The 26,171-nt window shown below is 45.7% G+C and overlaps 1 protein-coding gene across 8 annotated transcripts in view; it reads left to right on the plus strand.

Moving 5' to 3' along the window:
- WWC1 (WW and C2 domain containing 1) overlaps positions 1-26,171 on the plus strand; it is a 180,428-nt gene that overhangs the window by 89,365 nt on the left and 64,892 nt on the right. For all 8 annotated transcript variants that reach the window (XM_527107.8, XM_009450097.5, XM_003310973.6 and 5 more), the window contains exons 3-5: positions 4,510-4,713; positions 19,091-19,167; positions 20,870-20,949. In XM_527107.8, the coding sequence (XP_527107.5) occupies positions 4,510-4,713; positions 19,091-19,167; positions 20,870-20,949 (361 nt within the window). The remainder of the gene's footprint in view (positions 1-4,509; positions 4,714-19,090; positions 19,168-20,869; positions 20,950-26,171) is intronic.

Below are 26,171 nucleotides of genomic sequence, written 5' to 3' on the forward strand. Positions count from 1 at the left end.
ACATGCCCACACGAAGACTTAGAGTATTCATCATAATAATCCCTAACTGGAAGCAAACTAACAATTTATCACAAAGACAATGTGATGTATTCATACAATAGAATATTATTCAGCAATAATAAGAAATGTACAACAGATACAGCAATAGGAATGAGTCTCAAAAACCTTCTGCTTAGTGAAAGAACCAAGGCCCTAAGAGCAAATAACTGTGTGAGTCCATGCATGTGAAGTTCTAAAACAGGCAAACTGGGAGAGGGGGTGAGTAGAGGAGATTGCCTGGGAGCGTCCAAGGGATCATTGGGGTAAAGGAAATATTCTCAGAAATGTAACAAATTGATGCCCACTTCACACTGTAGATCAATTCAGTGGAAATCTCTCGGGTGATTCCAGTGTGCAGCCAGTTTGAGAACCAGTTCTGGTGTGAGTTTGTGTGTTGTTTTTGTCTGTTCGTGCACCCATCTATTCTTATTTGTTTACAAAAGAGACCATGAGCCACAAAAAATGGTCGCCAAGCCACCTGGCTTGGCCAGACCTTCAGGTAAGGGTCTCATATACCTTTATAGTTTTACAGAGCAGTGCTGAGGTCTGAGGCCAAAGGGAAGGTGCCCGTTCCAGATGAAATCCAGAACACTGTGGGAGGGTCCACCTAGGTGTCGCTTAGGGAACTGGACACGGGCCCAGCATTTCAACCAGCACCTGGGCAGGCGATTCCACCTGGAGCCCGCATCGCACCTGCCAGCCTCAGTGACCGATCGGCCCATGTGTTTGTCATCTCTTAAACACCGGTTCTCACCTTGGGTGGCACACTGGAATTATTTGGGGAGCTTTGTAAATCATCATTGCTTTATTCTCACTCCCAGAGATTGGGATTTGATTGATCTGGAGTAGGATTGAGATTTTTAAAAAATTCTCCCGGGTGATTCTAATGTTCAACCAGGGGCTCTCAGCTATATCTGCACCAGAGTCACCCAGAGAAGCTTTAAAAAACTGTCAATACCTGAGCCCCACTCCTGGAAATTCTAATTTAAGTGTTCTTCGGGGGGTGGGGTGGGGTTCAGGCTTTTCTCTTTTTTTTTTAAGCTTCTCTGCTAATTCTAATATGCAGCAAAGACCCAGAATCACTGGATGAGGCACTGACTTTTAAAAAGAAAAAAAAAAAAGCAATTTCACTGAGAATGTGGGGGGAGGCACTCATGTATGCTGTTTTTGAGAACAGAAATTACCTGCCTTTGGAAGGTAATTTGGTAACATCTATTAAAATTGTAAGTGTGTGTACCCTCTGATCTAGTAGTTTCTCTTTAAGAAACCTATCCCACAGAATTAATAGCACAAATTCATAGACATATGTTTTTAAGAACCCTTACTGCAGCATTGAATGTAGTAGCAAAAGAACTGAAAACAATTCAAATATTTCCCATCGAGGTCTGGTTAAATAAACCCAAATACCATAGCGTGGAACACTGTACAGGTGTTTAAAAGATGGTGCACCTACAGGCAAAAATGAGCATGCTATATCATTTGGAGATGAAAACAAGTCACAGACCAATATAAATGGCATGGTCCATGTTGCATTAAAGTAACCTTGTATATATAGGCATGTATGTGTAAACAAAAATTCATGTATAATCAGAAGGCAGTATCTGTGTGAGACTCAACAACAGTTACCTCTGGGCAATGGGATTGGAGAGATGGAAACTCTCTTATTTCACAAACTTGTCATGGTGGAATTGTGGGATTTTTCTTTTTTGTACTTTTCATTATTTTGTGGTGAAAAATCAGATGTTCTAAAAGTTGCAAACTTTAAGAAACATTGCCAGCCTGCTCAAGATAGGCTGAGCTGCTTTTTTCTGTGGGCTGTGCCAGCTGGAGGTGTAGGGCAGATCCCTCAGGGGGACCCACGAGTCCTGAACGCCAAGGGAATCCACAGCTGCTGATGGGAGATGGGAACCCACAGCAGCTGTTCTGTAGCCCAGTTTTACAAATTCCATCTCCCCCTTGTTTTTTTGTTTTGTCTTTGTATTATTTTTGCATTTGTTCCTGCCTCTTGTTTGGTTTGAAGGGATGGAAAGCTTTCCTTATGAGGGGCAGTTTTTTGTAGCCACTGTAAGCAGTCTTCAGACCTTACTTTTTTTCTCAGAAAAAGGAGGAGGAAAAGCTTGAAGAATTGCTATTCACAGACGATTCAAAAATTGGTCCTAGGCTGGGCACAGTGCCTCACACCTGTAATCCCACCACTTTGGGAGGCCGAGGCAGGTGGGTCACCTGAGATCAGGAGTTCAAGACTAGCCTGGTTAACATGGTGAAACCCTGTCTCTACTAAAAATACAAAAATTGGCTGGGCGTAGTGGTGGGCGCCTGTAATCCCAGCTACTTGGGAGGCTGAGGCAGGGATAATTACTTGAACCCAGGAGGCAGAGGTTGCAGTGAGCCAAGATCACGCCACTGCACTCCAGCCTGGGAGACAGAGCAAGACTCCATCTCAAAAACAAAAAAAAAAAAAAAAAAAAGAAAAGAAAAAAGAAAAAGAAAACAACAACGAAAACTGGTCCTAGGCAATAGTTTGGGTTTTACTTTCACTATCATTTGTTTCCTTTACCTGGCACAAGTGCTTTAGTTTCCTGTTTCCTGGGAAGTAGTGATGCAGGGTTCATTACCCCCTTTAAGAGATACAAAAGTAGATTCAGAGATGTTAAACAACCTTTCTGTTGTAACACAGCGATTATTGGCAGGAATGAGAACTTGGCCCTGCTGCTTCTTTGATCTTTGTTTCACTGGAGATGCTCATTGGACCTGTTTAGGAGGAATGAGAGCTAAAGGGCCTAGATTGGGAGGCATAAACTCCAGTGTTCCCCGGGCTAGGCATATGACATAAATGAATGAAGCAGACCAGGTTTTGACAGATGGAGTGCTGGGATTTCTGGCCAGTTGTGAACCCAAGGTGGCCAGAACTTCTGAATGATCAAGAAAAGCCATAAAACAGGATTTTAATGAAGATATCTCTCCATTTTTTACATACCAGTAATCAATTCAGAAGCAATACCTATCTGGAGGCTGGATTCACCACATTGCCCTGATTTTACAATTTCTGGTTTGTTGATCACCCCTAACACCACCCAACAACTGGGGGTGACTGAGGAGTTAATAGTCCATGGGCATTGATTCTTTGACATTATTTTAACCTCTTCCATATCTAGTCAGCTGCTTTTTTTCAGATCATTAGTGTATATGTTTTTTGTACACATAATTTTGTAAAAAATAAAATATCCTAAAATATCCTGCCACCTAGTTGGTTGTTGATATTTTCCTATTTTCTCATCTTTTTGAGAATGTACATATTGATTTTGATAGATAGTTATTTGTTCGGTTTTATGACCTGCATATTATAAGTACCTTTCCATGTTATTAATTTTTCTTCAAAGGTGTTATCTTTATAATAGTGAATTCTGTGAATATAGCATACATATTTGAACACTTATTTCCTGTGTGACTTTGAGCAAGTTACTTAACCTCTCTACGTCTCAGTTTTCTCATTGGTATAATGGGGATAGTAATAGAATCTATAAGGTTCGTGTAAGGATTTAAGAAGTGAACATATGTAAAGTTCTTAGAACAGCACTTATCATAGAATCAATGACATGTGCTTGCTACTTCATAATATATTATTATTATGGTTTTGTACAAATATATGACTGAATTTAAATTACTTTTTATAATGAATTACTATAGGGAGAATTATTGGTCAAAGGGTATTAACATTTTAAGGCTCTTAATTTGCATCGTCAGATAGTGTTCTAGTAAGGCTGTTCTAATTCACATTTCCAGCTGGCTATAGGGTACCTATTTCTCCACATCCTCTGAGACATTAGTTATTTTTCTTTCCTTTAGTCTTCACCAAAGGAGATTACCTTGAGCATCTCCAATGTCCTTGAGCCTCTCTGTCTAGATTAGTACTCAAACCTGATCCTTATTCAGGCCGTTCTCAGAGATTGACATTGGGTTTGGAAATTGATCCTGGTTTATTCTTTTTTTTTTTTGAGACAGAGTCTCATTATGTCATCCAGGCTGGAGTGCAGTGGCACGATCTCAGCTTGCTGCAACCTCCCCGTCCTGGGTTCAAGCAATTCCCCTGCCTTAGCCTCCCAAGTAGCTGGGATTACAGGTGCCTGCCACCATACTGGCTAAGTTTTGTATTTTTAGTAGAGACGGAGTTTTACCATGTTGGCCAGGCTGGTCTCAAGCTCCTTGACCTCAAGTGATCCACCTGCCTCAGCCTCCCAATGTGCTGGGATTACAGGCGTGAGCCACCACACCCAACCCCCTGGCTTATTATTTGTTTGACTACTCCAAATGGAGAATCACTGTCATTTAGTAAATGAGTTTGCCCCACTTACATTTATTGTGATTTGTCTATGCATTTTGCTTTTTGTTTTCTGCTAGTGGATTCCACAGGCCACCAGCCCAACAGATATTTGTGAGATGCTGACCTAGAATCTCTGGGGTCTGTTCCAGAAACCACTCAGATTGAGGATCCTCGAGTACAATGGCGGCGGGAGCAGGAACATATGCTGAAGGATTACCTGGTGGTGGCCCAGGAGGCTCTGAGTGCACAAAAGGAGATCTACCAGGTGAAGCAGCAGCGCCTGGAGCTTGCACAGCAGGAGTACCAGCAACTGCATGCCGTCTGGGAGCATAAGCTGGGCTCCCAGGTCAGCTGTGAGTACCTCCCACTGCCACCACCCCCACCGACACCAACAGAGAATGGCCACACTGAGTTCTGCCAATACTGCTTCTCAAGTCTGCCCATTTCTCTTCACCTCTACTCTTTGTCCAAACCACCATCTTGTTTACTGCTCTTCCTGCTCCTACCTGTGCCTTGCAGTGATTCATTTGCCATTTGCGTTTCATTTTATTTCATTTGTAATCATCTCAGAATGCCAGTCGGATTACATATCTCCTCATTTAAAAGCTTTCAGGGACTAGGGGAATTGGGAGTGGGGAATTCTTAGTTAACGAGTACAGAGTTTCAGTTTGGGAAGAAGAAAATTTCTAGAGGTGGATGGTAGTATGTTCACAACAGTGTAAATGTACTTAATGCTACTGAACAGTTCACTTAATAAATAGTTAAAATGGTAAATTTTATGTTGAATATATTTACCACAATTTCAAAACAATCAAATGCCCTTCAGTGGCTTCCCCTCACTCTTTCCATGGCCTACACAGCCCTCCGTGGTCAGGCCCCTGCCAGCCACTCCTGCCTCATCTCATGCCCTCCTCACTAGGCTCCAGATGCACTGAGCCCCCAGCCCCCCTTTCTGTTTCCCTACCCCACCCTGTAATTTTCCACCTCAGTGCCTTAGTATGTGCCGGTCCCCTTCCTAGAATGCTTTGTCACGCATCCATTTGCAAGGCTAAGTCCTTCTCAGTCTTCCAGTCTCATCCTTCAGGTCATCACCTCTGAGAGGCCTGCTCGGACAACTCTATCAGAAGCCTCTCTTCCTCAACTCTAGTCTTGGCCATGGCTGTCTGTTTATTTCCTTCATATCACGTATCACAATACATCTGCTTGTATGTTATCAGTATTTCCTCCACCAGACCATAAAGTTGGTCAGAGTGGGGCTCCTATCCTATCCCTGGTACCCAAAGGAGGAGAGCAAGCATGCCAAAATCCCCTTGTTCTTTTTTTTTTTTTTCTTTTTCTTTTTTTTCTTTTGAGACGGAGTCTCGCTCTGTTGCCCAGGCTGGAGTGCAGTGGCGCGATCTCGGCTCACTGCAAGCTCCGCCTCCTGGGTTCATGCCATTCTCCTGCCTCAGCCTCCAGAGTAGCTGGGACTACAGGCGCCCGCCACCACGCCCAGCTAATTTTTTTTTGTATTTTTAGTAGAGATGGGGTTTCACTGTGTTAGCCAGGATGATCTCGATCTCCTGTCCTCGTGATGCGCCTGCCTCAGCCTCCCAAAGTGCTGGGATTACAGGCATGAGCCACCGTGCCCTCGCTCTGTTGCCCAAGCTGGAGTGCAGTGGCACAACCTTGGCTCACTGTAACCTCCACCTCCCGGGTTCCAGCAATTCTCCTGCCTCAGTTGGGATTACAAGCGTGAGCCACCACGTCCAGCTAAGTTTTGTATTTTTAGTAAAGACAGGGTTTCCCGATGTTGGCCAGGCTGTTCTTGAACTCCTGACCTCAAGTGATCCACGTGCCTCAGCCTCCCAAAGTGCTGGGATTACAGGTGTGAGCCACCATGCCAAGCCTCACTGTTTCTAATAACCAAATTGTTCCTGTATTTATTGAGTCTCTGTTTCATGCCAGACACTCTGCTATAGTCTGAATATGCTATTTCTGTTAATTCTCATAACAGTTCTATGAGCAAGAACAATTAATATCACCCTTTTACAGATTAGGAAACTGAGGCTTAGGATCAACAATGTGCCCAGGGTCTTACAGCTGGTGAGAGATAGTGGTAACTTGCAAATCCATTCTGTTGTCCCCACAGTATTTTCAGTGTGGGCCAGGCCACAGGGACTAGCATCAGGGCATGGTGTCAGGGTGGCCATGGCTGGGTTGGGCCATTGAACTCTCCCCTAGTGTGAAGCCCTCACTTTGAGAAGTTCTTTCTGCTACCAAGACAGGACAAACCTTGCCAGGGTACTTACTGTCCCAGCCCTCCCTTTTTCCTTAGCAGCTCAGGAAAACCCTCAGGATCTCAGAGGTTATAGAGAAGAACTGTATTACATTCATTAGCTATTCTGTGTCAAGTAATGTTCTGGAGACTTTTAGAAGGTTTTAGCACTTAATCTGTCTTAGTCGACTCGAGCTGCCATAATAAAATACCATAGATTGGGTGGCTTAAACGTTAGACATTTATCTTCTTACAGTTCTAGAGCCTGGATGTCTGAGATTCGGGTACTAGCATGGTCGAGTTCTGGTGAGGGCTGTCTTCCCGGCTTGCAGACAACTGCCTTCTCTAGTGCCTCTTTCTTTTATTTATTTATTTATTTATTTATTTATTTATTTATTTATTTATTTTTTTATTGATCATTCTTGGGTGTTTCTTGCAGAGGGGGATTTGGCAGGGTCACAGGACAATAGTGGAGGGAAGGTCAGCAGATAAACAAGTGAACAAAGGTCTCTGGTTTTCCTAGGCAGAGGACCCTGCGGCCTTCCGCAGTGTTTGTGTCCCTGGGTACTTGAGATTAGGGAGTGGTGATGACTCTTAACGAGCATGCTGCCTTCAAGCATCTGTTTAACAAAGCACATCTTGCACCACCCTTAATCCATTCAACCCAGAGTGGATACAGCACCTGTTTCAGAGAGCACAGGGTTGGGGTTAAGGTCACAGATCAACAGGATCCCAAGGCAGAAGAATTTTTCTTAGTACAGAACAAAATGAAAAGTCTCCCATGTCTACCTCTTTCTACACAGACACGGCAACCATCCGATTTCTCAATCTTTTCCCCACCTTTCCCCCCTTTCTATTCCACAAAACCGCCATTGTCATCATGGCCCGTTCTCAATGAGCTGTTGGGTACACCTCCCAGACGGGGTGGTGGCCGGGCAGAGGGGCTCCTCACTTCCCAGTAGGGGCGGCCGGGCAGAGGCGCCCCTCACCTCCCGGACGGGGCGGCTGGCCGGACGGGGGGCTGACACCCCCACCTCCCTCCCTGGCGGGGTGGCTGGCCGGGCGGGGGGCTGACACCCCCACCTCCCTCCCTGACGGGGCGGCTGGCCGGGCGGGGGGCTGACACCCCCACCTCCCTCCCGGACGGGGCGGCTGGCCGGGCGGGTGGCTGACCCCCCCCACCTCCCTCCCGGACAGGGCGGCTGGCCGGGCAGAGGGGCTCCTCACTTCCCAGTAGGGGTGGCCGGGCAGAGACGCCCCTCACCTCCCGGACGGGGCGGCTGGCCAGGCGGGGGGCTGACCCCCCCACCTCCCTCCCGGACGGGGCGGCTGGCCGGGCGGGGGGCTGACCCCCCCACCTCCCTCCCGGTCGGGGCGGCCGGCCAGGCAAAGGGGCTCCTCACTTCCTAGTAGGGGCGGCCGGGCAGAGGCGCCCCTCACCTCCTAGACGGGGCGGCTGGCCGGGCGAGGGGCTGACCCCCCCACCTCCCTCCCGGTCGGGGCGGCCGGCCAGGCAGAGGGGCTCCTCACTTCCCAGTAGGGGCGGCCGGGCAGAGGCGCCCCTCACCTCCCAGACGGGGCGGCTGGCCGGGCGAGGGGCTGACCCCCCCACCTCCCTCCCGGACGGGGCGGCTGGCCGGGCGGAGACGCTCCTCACTTCCCAGATGGGGTGGCTGCCGGGCGGAGGGGCTCCTCACTTCTCAGACAGGGCGGTTGCCAGGCAGAGGGTCTCCTCACTTCTCAGACGGGGCGGCAGGGCAGAGACGCTCCTCACATCCCGGACGGGGCGACAGGGCAGAGGCGCTCCCCACATCTCGGACGATGGGCGGCCGGGCAGAGACGCTCCTCACTTCCTAGATGGGATGGCGGCCGGGAAGAGGCGCTCCTCACTTCCTAGATGGGATGGCAGCCGGGCAGAGACGCTCCTCACTTTCCAGACTGGGCAGCCAGGCAGAGGGGCTCCTCACATCCCAGACGATGGGCGGCCAGGCAGAGACGCTCCTCACTTCCCAGACGGGGTGGCGGCCGGGCAGAGGCTGCAATCTCGGCACTTTGGGAGGCCAAGGCAGGCTGCTGGGAGGTGGATGTTGTAGCGAGCCGAGATCATGCCACTGCACTCCAGCCTGGGCACCATTGAGCACTGAGTGAAGGAGACTCCGTCTGCAATCCCGGCACCTCGGGAGGCCAAGGCTGGCGGATCGCTCGCGGTTAGGAGCCGGAGACCAGCCTGGCCAACACAGCGAAACCCCGTCTCCACCCAAAAAATATGAAAACCAGTCAGGCGGCAGGCTGAGGCAGGAGAATCAGGCAGGGAGGTTGCAGTGAGCTGAGATGGCAGCAGTACAGTCCAGCTTCGGCTTGGCATCAGAGGGAGACCGTGGAAAGAGAGGGAGAGGGGGAGGGGGAGGGGGAAGGAGAAGGAGAGGGAGAGCTCTAGTGCCTCTTTCTTTTAGGGCACTAATCCCATCGTGAGGAGCCTACCCTCAAGACCTCATTTAAGCCTGACTATTTCCCCAAAGCCTCATCTTCAAATACTATCACTTTGGAGATTAGGACATCAATGTATTATATTTATTTGGGAGAGACACAATTCAGTCCGTACCATTATTGTTAAGACGGTCCTGGAAGGGAGATGTTATTGTCCCTGTTGAACCTCAGGTTTAAAGGAGCAAAGTGATTTCTCTCTCTCTCTCTCTAAAGTCCCACAGTTTGAAAAAGTGTCAGGTGTATATAAAAACAAAAACAAACCTTTGTATTTTGGGGGACAGGATATTTACATGGACCCATAATCACATGTCAGGTAATGAGAATTACCCTACAAATCACTCACTAATTTCAGAAAGATGTACTTTTACATTGGAGAGATGGGCAGCCACCACTTTACGTAGTGGTAAAATTAGCATGACCAATAATGAGACCAGGTGATATCAATGCCTTCTGACGTGATGCAATAAAGATATCATGAAGGATCCCTCACAAGAATATTTCATCTGAATCTAATCAAGAGCACAGCCAGACAAATCCATAATATGGATTGTTCTATAAGACAATTAGACTAGGTTTTTTTTTAAAGCCTAAAGAGGCACACCACCAAATGAAATGTTTGTACATTGAATTAGAGCCTGAACTGGGGGAAAAGCAGCCATAAAAGACATTCTCAGACAATTGGAGACTTTCCTGAGTTGTGATAATGGAGTTATGAATATGTAGGAGAATGTCTACATAGATTTTATGAAGATGCATGTGGCAACATATCTGCAGCTTATTCCAAAAAAGGTCCAAGAAAAAAAGGAAAGGAAAGAAAATAGGAAAAACTCAGTCAGGCACGGTGGCTCACACCTGTAATCCCAGCAATTTGGGAGGCCGAGGTAGGTGGATCAATTGAGGTCAGGAGTTTGAGACCAGCCTGGCCAACATGGTAAAATCTTCTCTCTTCTAAAAATACAAAAATTAGCTGGGCGTGGTGGCACGTGCCTGTAATCCCAGCTACTCAGGAGGCTGAGGCAGGAGAATTGCCTGAACCTGGGAGGCGGAGGTTGCAGTGAGCCAAGATTGCACCACTGTACTCCAGCCTGGGTGACAGAACGAGACTCCATCTCAAAAAAAAAAACAAAAAACAAAAACAAATAAATAATTGTCGATGACACATTGATGGCTTTGAATATGGTCCAGATTTTGCCACCATTTCTAATCATGATTAGTAGAGGGCTTACTGTGAACCACCCTAATGAGAGAAAGAAAGAACTGGGGTGGGAAGAGGGATGGCAAGAAGAAGCATGGGAAAATATTAAAAATTCATGGCTCTAAGAGAAGGATATATTGAGATTCATTATATTATTCTTTCAAATTTTCTATAGATAAGAAGTTTCCAAAATTAAAAACTAGAGTTGGGCACTATGAGAATGAAACATTCACATGAGAAGCACTATAGTAGGAGGCCAGGTGTGGTGGCTCACGCCTGTAATCCCAGCACTTTGGGAGGCTGAGGCAGGTGGATCACGAGGTCAGGAGATCGAGACCATCCCAGCCAACATGGTGAAACCCTGTCTCTATGAAAAATACAAAAATTAGCTGGGCGTGGTGGCGCATGCCTGTAGTCCAAGCTACTCGGGAGGCTGAGGCAGGAGAATCGCTTGCTTGAACCCAGGAGACGGAGGTTGCAGTGAGCCGAGACAGCACCACTGCACTCCAGCTTGGGAGACAGAGCAAGACTCCATCTCAAAAAAAAAAAAAAAAAAGAAAGAAAAAAAAAGAAGCACTGTAGTGGGAGGTGGCAGCTGGACTCTGACGTCAGACAACCTGGGTGTTCTCTAGGACACCGTACTCCCTCTTTAAGTCTCAGAATCTTTATGTTTAACTATCGAATTTTTGTTTTTTTTTTTAGTTAATTTTTAAATTCTTGGCACCCAACATGCGACATGAATCTATGACCTGAGATTAAGAGTCTCATTCTCTACCGACTGAACCAGTTGGGCAGAAATGTTAATAGTACCTTCATCTCATGGGACCATGTCAGAGTTTCTTAACCTCAGCACCATTAACATTTCAGTCTGGGTAACTCTTCTTTGTGAGAGCTGTGTATTTTAGGGTGTTTAGCAGCATCCTTGTTCTGTACCCACTAGCTGCCAGTATCACCCCCACCCAAGTTGTGATAACGAAAAATGTCTCTAGATTTTGTCATAAGTGTCATAGGGGATAAAACTGACCAAACCACTGGTCTAGGTAAGACACTTGGTACTATTTCCTTAGAACATATTAATGGCTCAATAAATAGTCCTATTGATAGGAAATACATAATATTTTGAGACTATAGACCCTGGAGCCAGACTTTTTTGGTTCAAATCCAGGATATGCAGATTACTAGCTGTTGTAACCTTGCACAAGTTATGCCACTTCTGTGTCTCAGTTTTCTTCATCTATAAAATCAATCTAATCATAGTATCATCTTCATGGGAGTGTTATGGGGTCTAAATTAGTTAACAAATGTAAAGTCCTTGGAATTGTACTTTTCATATTCTTAAGCTCTCAGTAAATAATTATTAATATTAGTTCATTCGCATTGTAAATGAAAAAGAGTTTTTTTAAACAGATCTCTGGAACCAATAAGAATAAATACATGATCAAAGGAAGGAAGTAAACAATACAGTTCCTCAGCCTTGTGATATGACTTCCAGACACTCCCAAGAGCTCCACTGGCCTCAGAGGCACCACCACCATTTTCAGTGTTAAATATCTTCTATCTGAAGGGACTAGGGTCATTTCAGGCAACTGGATCTGAGATTCAAACCACACAGAAACTGGGATTCCCCCAGCCCAAGCATCCCAGTTAAACAAGGTGTGACCCAAGCCTCATCATGACTCTGTCTTCAAGTTTTACAAGCCAGGTTTGCCTTCCAAGTCAAGCTCTTGGCATGACAGATGGATGAAGTCACACGCCTGTTCTCTAACTCAGATGGCTTGCCAGGGCTTGTGAGGGTTTTGCCACCTGGCCTTGGCTGCTCTGGGTCCCAGACACAGACGGGGCCCTGCCTTGGGGATGGAGACTTTGCTGTCGACTCGCTGGTGTAATCTCTAGCTCCATGGGGAAGAAGGGAACTAACATTTAATATGCACCTGTTGTGTGCCTGGAGGGCAATATGTTAGGCACTCTAAGTAATCTCCCTCCTGAATCACACACACAGTCCTCTAAGACAGTGTTGTTCCCATTCTACAGACAAGGGAACTGAGGCCCCCAAAGAGGAAGTGGCTTCCCCAAAGGCACACTGGTAAAGAGTGGCGAGGTAGCCTTTGTAACCAGATATATCTGATCTCAAAATCAATTTTCTTAATTTAACCCACGTCAGTCAGTCAAATGCTAAGGCTCTTCAGCTACACTTGGTTCCTCCACCCTCTAAAAGGTGAGAACTCAAGAGAGCTGGGTTCTTTGGGACCTTATCATATTTTTCCCCTCCCTAGGCCTTGATTTCCCATTTGGAAAATAAATCAGTGAGGGCTTTCTAGTTAAAAATGCCAGTTGAAGCCAGGCTTGGTGGCATACACATGTAGTTCCAGTTACTCAGGAGGCTGAAGTGAGAGGATCGCTTGAGCCCAGGAGTCCAGTCCAGGCAACATTGCAAGATCTCATCTCTAAAAACTAAAAAATGGACCAGGCGCGGTGGCTCACGCCTGTAATCCCAGCACTTCGGGAGGCTGAGGCAGGCAGATCACAAGGTCAGGAGATCGAGACCATCCTGGCTAACACAGTGAAACTCCATCTCTACTAAAAATACAAAAAAGTAGCTGGGCGTGGTGGTGGGTGCCTGTAGTCCCAGCTACTCGGGAGGCTGAGGCAGGAGAATAGTGTGAACCCGGGAGGTGGAGCTTTCAGTGAGCTGAGATCCAGCCACTTCACTCCAGCCTGGGCAACAGAGCGACACTCCGTCTCAAAAAAAAAAAAACAAAAAAACTAAAAAATGCCAGTTGAATCACTCACTTGATTTTACTCACTGCAAAACTAGGAGAATATCAGATAAAATATATTTTTAAGGCATACATATATATATATAAGATTAGGGAAAATTGGAGAAGAAAGAACAGCAATAAAATTTGGAAGCTGGAAAGCAGACAGACAGGTGGCAACCTACGTAGCAGACCTGAGAAAAGAGAAAATGGGCTGATAGTGAGGAAGGCTCACAACGCTGTTCTATAGAACACTTGCAAAAACTGTAGATGTTGGTGGCAGCAGCTATTTCTGCAAGTAAGACTGAAGGGAGGAGGGTCTCAAAGAGGATTGGGTAAAGGTTGTTTCTAAGACAATTAGACCATCAGATCTTTTCCTTAAATCGATACAGTCAGGCAACCACCATCTTCAGTCTGGCAAATGACCGGAAGTTTATTTTTTGGAGAGGGTAAAATAGAGTCTCTGGACTCTAGGACACAAGCAAATTCAGAGCCAGAGTGTACTATCCTGAAAGCACGAGTAAGTGAAGGGTTTTGAGACCTTAGCCCTCATATACCACTTGGTGCCCAGAACAGTGCCAGGTCATTACCCTCTAGGCTGGACAGTAGAGAACTCTACTGGAAATCTGACCAGGGAAGAGATATAAAGAGAAAAGCTGGAAAGACACTGACATTGAGGATTCCTGGATGAAACCAAATCAAGTCCAACCAAATCATATGCTGTGGCCAGGCGCTCATGCCTGTAATACCAGCACTTTGAGAGGCCGAGATGGGAGGATCACTTGAAGCCAAGAGTTTAAGACCAGCCTGGGCAACATAGTAAGACCCCAACTCTACAAAAAATTTAAAGAAGAAAATTATCCGAGTGTGGTGGCAAGCACCTGTAGTCCCAGCTATTCAGTAGGCTGAGGCAGGAGGATTCCCTGAGCCCAGGAGTTCAAGGTTACAGTGAGCTATGATTGTGTACATTGCACTTCAGCCTGGGCAACAGACACCTGTCTCTTAAATAATAAAATAAATTTTAAAAATAGAAAACAAATAACGTGCTGTGCAACTCACAGTCCACAAACCCCACTCTAGTCAGCATTTTGGGCTCCCATCCTTAAATGTGAGCAGAAAACCAAGATTCCAGATATCCGAGGAAAGCCTCTAACAGAGAAAATAGAGACTCAAACCAACACGTGGTGAAGGGAGGGCTTGGAGGAAACAAGGAGTATGCATGAAGAAGAGAACGTTAAGAGAAGCTATATGGTCAGGAAACAAGAACACGGTACTACATTGTTTAAAAAGGAACCTTCAGAGAATAAAAAAGAGCTCATGGAAATTAAAATATGAGAGTAGAAATGAAAACTCCAAAGGAAGACTGGAAAATAAAATGGAGGAAACCTTCTAAAAATCAGAGCAAAAATACAAGATTGAAAATAAGAGGAAAAAAAAAATAGACTACAAGGACAGGAAATCTACTATCTGAGGAAAATATGTTCCAGATAGAACAGAGGAAACAGAGGAGAAAAGCATCGCTGAAATAATTCAGAAACATTTCCCAGAACTGAAGGAGGAGAATTTTTAGACTGAAAGGGTTCACTGAGTGTCCAACACAGTGGATGAAAGTCGGCTCACACCAAGATATCTCACTGTGGAACTTCAAACACTGGGACAATTCAAGATCCTAACAGCTTTCAGAGAGAAAAAAATCAGGTCACACAGAAATGATCAGGACTCAGAATAGCTCCAGACTTCTCACCAATAGCACTGGAAACCTAAAAGACCATGGTGCAATGCCCTCAGGGATTTAAGAAAAATTATTTCTGACCTAGAATTCTATATCCAGCAAAACTACCTTTAATCAAGTGTAGGGCTGAATAAGGCTATTTTCAGACATGTGAGATTTTAGAAAGCTCATTTCCTTCACGGTTTCTTTCTCAAGAAGCTACTGGAGATGATGTTCTACCAAAATGAGGGGGGTAGACCATGAAAAGGAAGACGTGGTATACAGAGAGGTGAGGAGACACGCAGAGGAACACAAAGGCGGATCTCAGGAAGCCAGCCGAGCACAGAGAGCAGCTCGCTCACACTGAAGCAGGGCAGACGCCCTGGCAGGACAGATCCCAAAATAGAAAACTCACCAGATTCACACTGGTCTGGACTCTATGAGAGGAGATTTAGATAACCAGCAGAATGTGAGGTTGAATTAGTGGTAAGTTTGTAGAAACTAAGCAAATGTAAAAATGACAATAATTAACTCAAGGGGAAAAAAAGTGCTGAAAAGTAAAAGTAAGCAAAGTCAGCTAGCTGATTGCACCCTGAATAGTGTTTGCAGAGTAAAAATAATGCAAACACTGAAGATCGCTTTCACCAAAAGTATGCTATTGCTTTAGGATGACGGGGAGATGGGAGAGGTTCAAGTGCATGCTGTAGGGGCTGGGGAAGGGAAGGAAGGGAGGCTAAGTCCCCATCCTCCTGAGAGGTAAGTAAATAAGTAATGCCGAAAACAGAAAAGATCAAGAAGCAGTAATGCGTGCATATTACTAGACACATAGAGGTAGCCACCCAAGAAATTGAAAATGATTTTCTTTTAGGTTGTGAGTTATGGGGATAGGGGTTGTGGAATGCTCTTTTTTATAGCAAACCTCATACTATGTTGGACTATTAAACTGTGTTCATATATAACTTTAATAAAAACTAAAAATTAAGAACTATTAAACTTTGGGGCAAGATAGTATTTAAAGTCCTGTTGGATATAATTTTCTTGTATCGGGGCCGGGCGTGGTGGCTCACGCCTGTAATCTCAGCACTTGGGGGGCCGAGGCGGGTGGATCACTTGAGGTCAGGAGTTTGAGACCAGCCTGGTCAACATGGTGAAACTCCATCTCTACTAAAAATACAAAAGTTAGCTGGGCGTGGTGGCAGGTGCCTGTAATCCCAGCTACTCGGGAGGCTGAGGCAGGAGAATTGCTTAAACCTGGGAGGTAGAGGTGGCAGTGAGCCAAGTTCACGCCACTGCATTCCAGCCTGGGCAACAGAGGGAGACTCCATCTCAATTAAAAAAAAAATAAGTTCTCGTAGTAGAGGATAGTGAAGGGATGCAGACACAAAGGAGAGGCTGATGACCTGTTTTCTTGATTGCAGTGCTGATTGCTTGAGCATGTTTCTTTTGTGAAAATTCCTCAGGCTGTACATACATGATGTGTGCACTTCTATGTATGTATTTTTTACCTCAATCAAACATTTACTTACAAAAGGATAAGTAGCAGGCTACATCTTGTGTCAGCGGCTTTAGGTAAAAATTGTGCACTTCACAGTGATACTCCAGGGTATAAGAATTAAAGCTCCTGGTGGCCTAATTGGTGAGAATCTCTTCTTTTTGGCATCTTTTTGTCTCTAGGATTTCTGGGCATGCCCAAGGAACATGATGCATGCCTCAAGTCAGCCCTGGCGTGACTGGTCTACACAGCCAACCTCTCCCTGTCTGAGTCAGGTCTTGCCATTTCTACATACTCTTCCACGCTGCTGCCACAGTCTCCTCAACATTGCCCCACAGTACAGACCCATGTCCAGAGGCACAGCCTGATGAACAAGGTGGTTGGCAGGACAGGGTGCTCCTAGAACAGACGTCCCCCGCTCCGCCCCACACCCCTTGAGGACGTTTCTGTGTGTCTTCCCAGGTTATTGCCACGCTGACGACTCCTCTCCTTTCACCTTGTATTACTGTTGATCAGTGAGTGAGAAATGGTGTTAACTGTCTTAATATTTTGTTGAAAGGACCTATTTGGGAAATACAGCAGGTCCTCAAATAACATCATTTTGTTCAAGGTCATTTTATTATAACATTATAATATTATAACCTCCCCACACTGTATGCTTAAGGTGATACCTCCAGCTAAATATCCAGCCAGGTCTATCCCTGAAATCCCCAAGTCTAGCAAAGACCAAAGGAATTAGACACCAGGAGATGAAAACTTTAAATTGGCAATAAAACATCTCTGCACATGGATTCCCCGTTCCATGCTTGAGACAAAGGCTACAAGGCCCTTGCCACCCCAAGTGTTGTCCCCACTCATCTCTTCTGGTAAACCTCGGTCTTCTTTTTCTCCATCATCATTATCATTGTAAATTCAGCAGAAATGCAACACTTCTTGTGGTGCCAAATATCTTTTATGTTATTATGCAGAGCAGTTTTCTCGTCCCCCAGACTTCCAAGTATTACATTTTAATGCCTTATGCATAACCAAAAGGCCTATTAAAATATTTTTAAACAAAGCCAAACAGTAGCATTCCCCTCATGACTGTCATGCCTACCTCCAGACACTGACAATTGCCAGCAATCGCCAAATAAGCTTCTCTATCCTCAGAAAAACCCAGATCTCAGCAGGTGATCTGGCTACATGTGAACATTAAAGAGTGTTCAGATGATAGCCAGGTGCGGTGGCTCACGCCTGTAATCCCAGCACTTTGGGAGGCCCAGACAGGCAGATCACCTGCAGTCAGGAGTTCAAGACCAGCCTGGTCAATATGGTGAAACTTTGTCTCTGCTAAAAATACAAAATTATCCGGGCATGGTGGAGCGTACCTGTAATCCCAGCTACTCAGGAGGCTGAGACAGGAGAACAGCTTGAACCCAGGAGGCAGAAGTTGTAGTGAGCCAAGACTGTGCCACTGCACTGCAGCCTGGGCAATAGAGTAAGACTTCGTCTCAAAAAATAAAAAAGAAAAGAAAAGAAAAACCCAGATCTCAGCAGGTGATTTGGCTACATGTGAACAGGAAAGAGTGTTCAGATGGTAGTAGGTAGGCAGGGGAGATGATGAAATTGTTCCTACAGTGTGATTAAGGACTCACAGGAGAAATACTTCTCTGGCCTCCCGACCAAGAATAACTGTTCTTTTCTGAACAGTGGGGTTGCGTTTACCTTAAGGACACCACAAATCTTATATCTGGTCCTATTTCCCCCTCACATTACCAGTTATGAGGCTCAGAGCCTGTCGCCAGTTTGTTTCCTTATCCTTATTTTCTCTTTGTCTAGTTTTCTTTAGTTTAAATGTATTTTACTGTGTAGTATTCACTTTCATAAGCCTTAAAATCCTTTTTCAAGACATTAGTAAATACTATTTTTAAAATACAGTAAGATTACAACTACGTGATAGAACCGTGGATATATACTGGAAGGCAACCTAGGAAAACGATAATTGTATTAGGGTGGTAAGATATGGATAATTTATTTTCCTTTTTGAATGTACATTAATATTATAAAGTACAATCAACAATACTTTTATTTTTTTCTGATTGTAAAGCATATGTTTATTGTTTTTAAAAAAAGAAAAGATAAAAATATAAAGATGATAATATCATTTACCATCTAACTCTCTAGATATCAGTGTTCTCTTTGGTATTTTTTTCAGTCTTCTTAAAATGCATATGTGTGTGTATATTTGGAAACTATATTTTCCAAATTTAAATTATTCTTTTTTTTTTTTTTGAGATGGAGTCTCGCTCTGTCACCCAGGCTGGAATGTGATGGCGCGATTTCGGCTCACTGCAACCTCTGCCTCTCAGGTTCAGGCAATTCTCGTGCCTCAGTCTCCTGACTAGCTGGGACTACAGGCGCCCACACCATGCCCAGCTAATTTTTGTATTTTTAGCAGAGGCGGGATTTCCCCATGTTGGCCAGGCTGGTCTTAAACTCCTGATTTCAGGTGATCCCCCTGCCTCAGCCTCCCAAAGGGCTGGGATTATAAGCTTCAGCCACCGTGCCTGGCCCCAAATTTAAATTATTCTTTACACTTTTTTTGTAAACTTGCTTTCACATAATGAGTTTCAACATTTTCCCTTGTCATTCAATATTCTTCATCCTCATTTTAAGTTGCGTAGTCCCCGTTTGCGTGTGTACCATCTTTATGTAACAAATCCCCCTTTGTTGAACATTCAGGTTGTTCACTTTTAGTCCTTCCTTTCTAGGTTTATTTAGATGGCCAATAAGCCAACTTTGCTGAAATCTGTTTCTTCTACTGATATTCTTGTTTTTCTTTTTTCCTTACAGTGGTCTCTGGTTCATCATCCAGCTCCAAGTATGACCCTGAGATCCTGAAAGCTGAAATTGCCACTGCAAAATCCCGGGTAGGACCTCTTCACCTATGCTATGTGCTAGTGATGGGGGCCACTGAGGTCTTAGGCCACAAGCCCACCCACAAGACCAGAACAGATGCTCCAGCCAGGCTATGACAGCCAGTGCTAGCAAGGTCCTAAATAATAACAGTAGAAGCGGTAGTCACATTAATAGTAATGGTTGTAGCAGCTACCATTTCACAAGCAGTCACCATATACCAGGCACAGTGCGAAATATCTCATGTGTATTATCTCGTGTCTATGAAGTAACTACTGTCATCTGCATTTTATTATTTTTATTTATTTATTTTATTTTTATTTTTATTTTTATTTTTATTTTTTGAGACAGAGTCTCACTCTATCACCCAGGCTGGAGTGCAGTGGCACGATCTGCGCTCACTGCAAGCTCTGCCTCTCGGGTTCACGGCATTCTCCTGCCTCAGCCTCCCAAGTAGCTGGGACTATAGGCGCCCACCACCACACCTGGCTAATTTTTTGTATTTTTAGTAGAGACGGGGTTTCACTGTGTTAGCCAGGATGGTCTCGATCTCCTGACCTCGTGATCCACCTGCTCAGCTTCCCAAAGTGCTGGGATTACAGGTGTGAGCCACCGCCAAGCTGTCACCTGCATTTTAAAGATGAGCAAACAGAGGCTTAGGGGAGCTAAGAAACTTGCCTAAGGTTACAAGAGATTCAGGTCTTACTCCAAAGTTTCTAATATAGTGTACTGTCTTCCTAGCTACTGATTATTCTGCATTATCTTATTTTAATTACTTCATGATTACCTTAGGGAATAAATATTAGTATTTCCATTTTACCAGTATGGAAAATGAGGCACAGCAGTGAAATTACTTGCTCGTGGCAAAGTCAGTATTTTGAATAGTGGTTTAGTTAAACTCAAAGAATTTAACAATTTCCACAAACTCAGATGCCTGCAAGAAGACATAAATGAGGGATGTGGGCTGGGGGTGAGGCAGTAGAGAGTTGTGGTGGCTGTGTAACCAGGAGAGGTCTGCCCAGTCTTAAAGGTAATTGCATTTGAACTCTAGTCTGTTGTGTCCATGCTGGAATGTGGGCTCAGTGTTACCAGATCTTCAGGTGTTTTCATAAAGGAACTGTGTGTCTAGGTTTATTATGTGACCTTTCTGAAGATTTGATTATTAGCAACTCATTTTAAAAGTTGAATAATACAGTGTAGGCCACACAAACCAGCAGACCGAGTCTAGCTCCTAAGGCATGTCTTGCCACTAAAGTTACTAAGTTGCCTCTTGCCTCCACGTGAAGCACTCTCATAGCCTTTGCCAGCTTTAAGTGATCCACGGCTCTGGAAATTGCCATTGTCCTCATCCATCAGAACAGGAAAGGGAGGCTCAGGATGGCAAGATGGCTTGAGAGAGTTCACACAGCGAGGAAGTGGGAAGGCCCACTCTATCCCAGGTCAGCTCCTGTCCACCTCCTGTTTCCCTGGGGCAAGGACTGGCTAGGAATGACCTACAGAAACACTGCCTGGGATGCTGACTGAATGGGCATCTGCAGAGACCAAGGCCAACATCAGTGACAGGAGGGGGTCTGACCAGTGTGGCCCAACGGGTACTGACCTGTGTCATTATGCAGGTGCAGTGGGAGGCTCTGGGTTCCCTTTCCAGGGAGAAGGCAGCCTGCACCTTGGTGTCAGCCTCTGACCCAGCCCTGTGTGTGGTCTGCTGCCCTCCAGGTCAACAAGCTGAAGAGAGAGATGGTTCATCTCCAGCACGAGCTACAGTTCAAAGAACGTGGCTTTCAGACCCTGAAGAAGTAAGTACACCCTGCGTCCCAGAGCTTGGGGGCTGCTCCCCACCCTGGTTCCCCTCCTGTCCTCTCTGTCTCTCTCTCCTTCAGTCCCTTTCCTCCCTTCTCAAAATGTGGCTCTCTCATCATTCAATTCAAGTTCTGTTCCACTGGCATTTCCTGAAGATACTGCCACCCAAGGGTGGGGTTTGGAAAGAGGAAAGGGGAGTCATTTCAGACCACAGAACACTCATTGTCCTGTGGACTCCTGAAGCCATTAAGATTTGTTCCACTCAGCTGAGTGTTACTATCCAGTCACAGAAACAAGTATTGCCCAGCATTTCTGTGCACACGCCTCATCTCTAGTCGATCCAGTAGGGTCTCATATGCACACAAACAAAACACACTTCTTTTTTCCATATCCCCTAAAAGCAGTCACTAAGTGCTTCATTGAAGGATTAATGATCTCTTCTAGCAAAAACCAATTACTAGAAAAGTATGCACAATGCCATATGCATTGTGCTCTATGGGTGACTTAAGGAGTTTCCAGGATAACTTTCACCAAACGTAATTTTCACCCTTAGAAGCTGAGCTGTGGCCAGGTAAAATACAGCTCTGTTGTGTCTTCTTATTATTTTTTTTAACTTTTATTTGAAGTTCAGGGGTACATGTGCAGGTTTGTTACACAGGTAAACTTGTGTCATGGGGGTTTGTTGTACAGGTTATTTCATCACCCAGGTATTAAGCCTAGTACCCATTAGTTATTTTTCCTGATCCTCTCCCTCCTCTCACCCTCCACCCTCCCAGAGGCCTCAGTCTGTGTTTTTCCCCTCTATGTGTCCATGTATTCTCATCATTTAGCTCCCACTTGTAAGTGAGAACACGCAGTAGCTTTGTTGTTTCTTAAGAGTGGTTGTGTTACCTGTCGTGATTGTGACGATATTAGCTAAGCTTTGTTGAGCAGTAACTCTGTGCCAGGGAACCCCTGCAGTGTTTCCATGCAGGTGTGCTCCTTTGATCCTATAGCAACACTGTAAGGAATGCTTTGTTATCTAACTACCCCCATTTTATAGATGAGAAAACTGAGTCACTTAGCAGGTACTCAAGAAAGGTTAGCTTATTGTGGCTGGGCACAGTGGCTCAGGCCGGTAATCCCAGCACTTTGGGAGGCCAAGGTGAGAGGATTGCTTGAGCCTGTGAGTTGGAGGTTGCAGTGAGCTGATTGCACCACTGCACTCCAGTCTGAGTGGCAAAGTGAGACCCTGTCTTGAAAGAAAGAGAGAGAGAGAGAAGGGGAGGAGAGGAGAGGAAGGAAAGAAGGGAGGGAAGAAGAAAGGAAGGGAGGGAGGGAGGGAGGGAAGGAAAGGAAAGGAAAAAGAAAGAACGAGAAAGAGATAAAGCCCTCCAGTCTGGGTGACAAAGTGACACCCTCTCTCCAAAGAAAGAAAGAAAAAAAGAAAGGAAGGAAGGAGAGAGGAAGAAAGAGAAGGAGAGAGAGAGAAAGCAAGCCCTGCAGTCTGGTTGACAAAGTGAGACCCTGTCTCGAAAAAAAGGAAAAAAAGAAAGAAAAGAAGGAGAGAGAGGAGGAGAGAAAGAAATTAAGAAAGGGAGAGAGAAAGATGTTAGCTTATTGTTGTTATTAACTACAGCATGTAACAGACTCATTCATTGAATTGTGTTCAGTGTATCCAATGGGCTCACTGGACAATCATTATGAAGGTCACCTGGTAGCCCTCTTAGAAGCTCTAGGCAAGACACTCGGCAGATTTCTCCCTTCTAAGGGGGCAGCTCACTTACATTCCCAGGGAGGCCACACCTGTATGGATGGCTGTTTCTCGCTTTTTGTCCCTCCCTGACGGCTATACCTTTTCCTCATTCCATGAATTTCAAATCCACCCTCATCATTCTGTGGCCATAGCCCCAAGCCTTTGGCTGTCTATCTCCAAGCCCTATTAGTTGAGGGAACTGTGGTCATCCGTTGAGGGACCAGTTGGTTCTTTTTCACACCTTCCCACCCCACAAGTCCCCACCGCCTGGGGTGAGCCACACAAATTCAGCACAACACATGCTGTAAGAAAGTATGGCTTTGTATTATTACAAATTGTATGTAATTTTTGTGTCTTACAAAGTATTATAAATTATGGCTTTCTGTATGTTTACATCTACGTTATATACATGTTATTTATATATGTGTGTATACATATACCAATCTTGTCTCTCAAACCGGATTCTGAACTTTTTAAGGCCTGGAACCATGCTTTATGCTTCTTGGTAATCTTCAGTAGCACGATTGACAGTTTGGGGCAATAATATAAGCTTAGAAAATGCCTATTTTTGACCGATTGAAGCAATAGCCTGATTCCTCCACTTTGCAGCAAAATGGCTTCTGAGCACACAGTTTAAGGGCTACTCACTCCCACATCATTTTACTGAATGGGTTCTCTCTGCTTCCTGGCTACTGCAGTCCAAGAGCTTCTGGTTAGAACACTTCCCATTATTCTCTGAGCCACTGCAAACCTGTTTTACCACTTTGTCACCCTGTAGCAGCATTGAAAACTCTTGTTGTTTGGTAAGCTGATGCTGAAACCCCAAAGACAAGCCTCCTTTCTTCCCCTCCCTCTGCCCCATGTTTGATATCAGGACAGATAAGACTCCATGGCAGCTCCAGCCGCCCACACTCCTTAGCCGGAAGCTGGGCTCTGCGTCCAGTGTGGAGGAAGATGCGTCCTTTAATGTACACCTTGGCAGAGAGGGTCAGGAATGTAGTCTTGAGAGGCAGGTGGTCAGGGTTCAAATCCCAGTTCCCTGGGTCCTTGGAAAAGTGACTTAACCCCTGTGAGCTTTGACTTCATTTGAAAAACTAGGGATTGTAAAGATTGAATTGGAAAATCCGTGTCAAGTGTGTGGTAATGCCTGGCATGAGGGAAGAGCTCCTTGAGAGTGGGCTGGGGTGGTGACCTCTAGCTGGTTGCCTGCTTGTATTGGGAAGGGAACTCGGATGAACTCTTTGTCTGCCCTGGGCTAGACAGTGTGCTGGGGAAGCACTTCACGCCAGCCACCTCATTTCATTCTCTTCACCCCCCTTTTAAGAGAAGTTTTTGTCCTGCCATATATTACAGATGAGGGCACTGGAAGGGTTCAAAACATGCCCAAAGCCACCCAGCTAGCAGTTGACAGGGCTGAAACCCAGGACTACTGGATTTTGAAGTTCATGGCTCAATACCTCCCTTCCCAGCATCATCCCTGATACCTCCCTCCTCATTCCCAGAAAATGTAAGGCCCCTTTTTCAGAGTCTAACAGGGATGCTATCCAGTCACTTCTACTTCTGTGCCTACCCTGTGGCAGAACATGGAGAAAGGTACAACTTATCCTTAAGGAATTTCCAGGATAACTTTGACCACATGTAATTTCCCCTATTAGAAAATTTCTCTTTAGCAGCCAAAAGCTCTGTTGTTTCTTTCTTTCTTTCTTTCTTTCTTTCTTTCTTTCTTTCTTTCTTTCTTTCTTTCTTTCTTTTTCTTTCTTTCTTTCTTTCTTTCTTTCCCTCCCTCCCTCCCTCCCTCCCTCCCTCCCTCCCTCTCTCTCTCTCTCTCTCTCTTTCTTTCTTTCTTTCTTTCTTTCTTTCTTTCTTTCTTTTTTCTTTTTTGAGACGGAGTCTCGCCCTGTCACCCAGGCTGGAGTGCAGTGGCGCAATCTCAGTTCACTGCAACCTCCGCCTCCCAGGTCCAAGCGAGTCTCCTGCCTCAGCCTCCTGACTAAATGGGACTACAGACACGTGCCACCATGCCTGGCTAATTTTTTATATTTTTAGTAGAGATGGGGTTTCACTGTGTTAGCCAGGATGGTCTCGATCTCCTGACTTCGTGATCTGCCCACCTAGGCCTCCCAAAGTGCTGGGATTACAGGTGTGAGCCACCGTGCCCAGCCAGCTCTGTTGTTTTTTAAGAGCAGCTATGTCACCTGTCATGATTCTGATGACACCAGCTAAGCTTCTTTGGGCAGCTGAGTTACTCTGGACCATGAATCCATATTAGTTCAATTCATAGTCAGCAACCTGTTTAAAAAAGGGAGGAGAGAAAAGGTTGATGAGGATTAAAGGTTGCCTCTTGGAGGAGATTGCAAAGAAAAATCAAGACGAAAGCTTGGGACTTTGACTTGCCAGCTCCCTTGCAAATAGGGAAGAGTGGAGACCAGGCATCTCGCCCCTGTCGGGGGAGGGCAGTGCAGCACCTCTCTGCAAAGCACGAGCCCTGCCGTGCCCAGGTAGGAGGTGTCTGGACAGGACGAGGAGTTGGCTGCTGTCAGCCTTTGCCCCACCTCTCTGTGGCTACCAGGTATGTGAATCTCTCAAGGCCTGAAGAGAGGACAGCTGAGGAATTTGGAAATCCTAAAACACATGCATCCCCACACACACACACACACACACACACACTTTTCTTTCCCTTTAAAAAAAAAAAGATTCATTCACCGTGTGCATAATGGTGACCCTTTGTTCTCCCCCCACCCCCTCCCCACCCAGCTTCATCCCAAGAGTGTTCCCTCTCAGAGCCGCTCTCTGGAGCCAAATTCCAGAGGCCGGGTTGCTAAGGCCCTTGAAGAAATCAGGTAGAGGCTGTTGGAGGCCTGGCAGACAAACCACTTCTGTCTCATACTGCAAGGGATTCGAAGCCCTTCTCGCCCTGTTGGCAGAGGACAGCTGGGCACAGCCCCCTCCCCAGAGTCCCCAGCCCTCGGATTTGCTCCAACAAACAACTTCTCCCTGCAGGCCCTATGCCCATCTGCAGCAGGGCCACTGCCTGTCCCGGACACTGGCTCTGGGGAGCCTCCTTGCCACGGAGCATCTTCTAAGCTCCCTTAGACTAATTTTTCAAACTAAATCTGGGGCCGGTCCTTGCCGACCTGATAGGCCTGCCGAGGCCCGAGTCCTGGAAAGGAATAGACAGGCTATTTTTAGTGGGGAGACATAAACGGGGCTTTGTTTTCTCTCCATGGAGGCTGAAGTAACCGCAGGGGGAGCCTATGTTGAGACTGTGCTCCATGCCTCGCTCTCTCCTCTGCTTGGAGGTGCAGACGATGAGGCCAGGATGAAAACTTGCTTCTGCTCAGGATTCCCCATGAGGGTTATTTTTAGCCCAGGACAGTTTGGTCTGTAGCAGGAAACCACAAAGGAATGCCTGTGAGTAGTTTCTCATCCTGAAATAATGAGTTTGTGGTGTTCCCGCAGACTGTAAAACTCCTTTTTCTCCAC

Source organism: Pan troglodytes, chromosome 4 (genome assembly GCF_028858775.2).
Source record: "Pan troglodytes isolate AG18354 chromosome 4, NHGRI_mPanTro3-v2.0_pri, whole genome shotgun sequence".
Lineage (NCBI taxonomy): Eukaryota > Metazoa > Chordata > Mammalia > Primates > Hominidae > Pan > Pan troglodytes.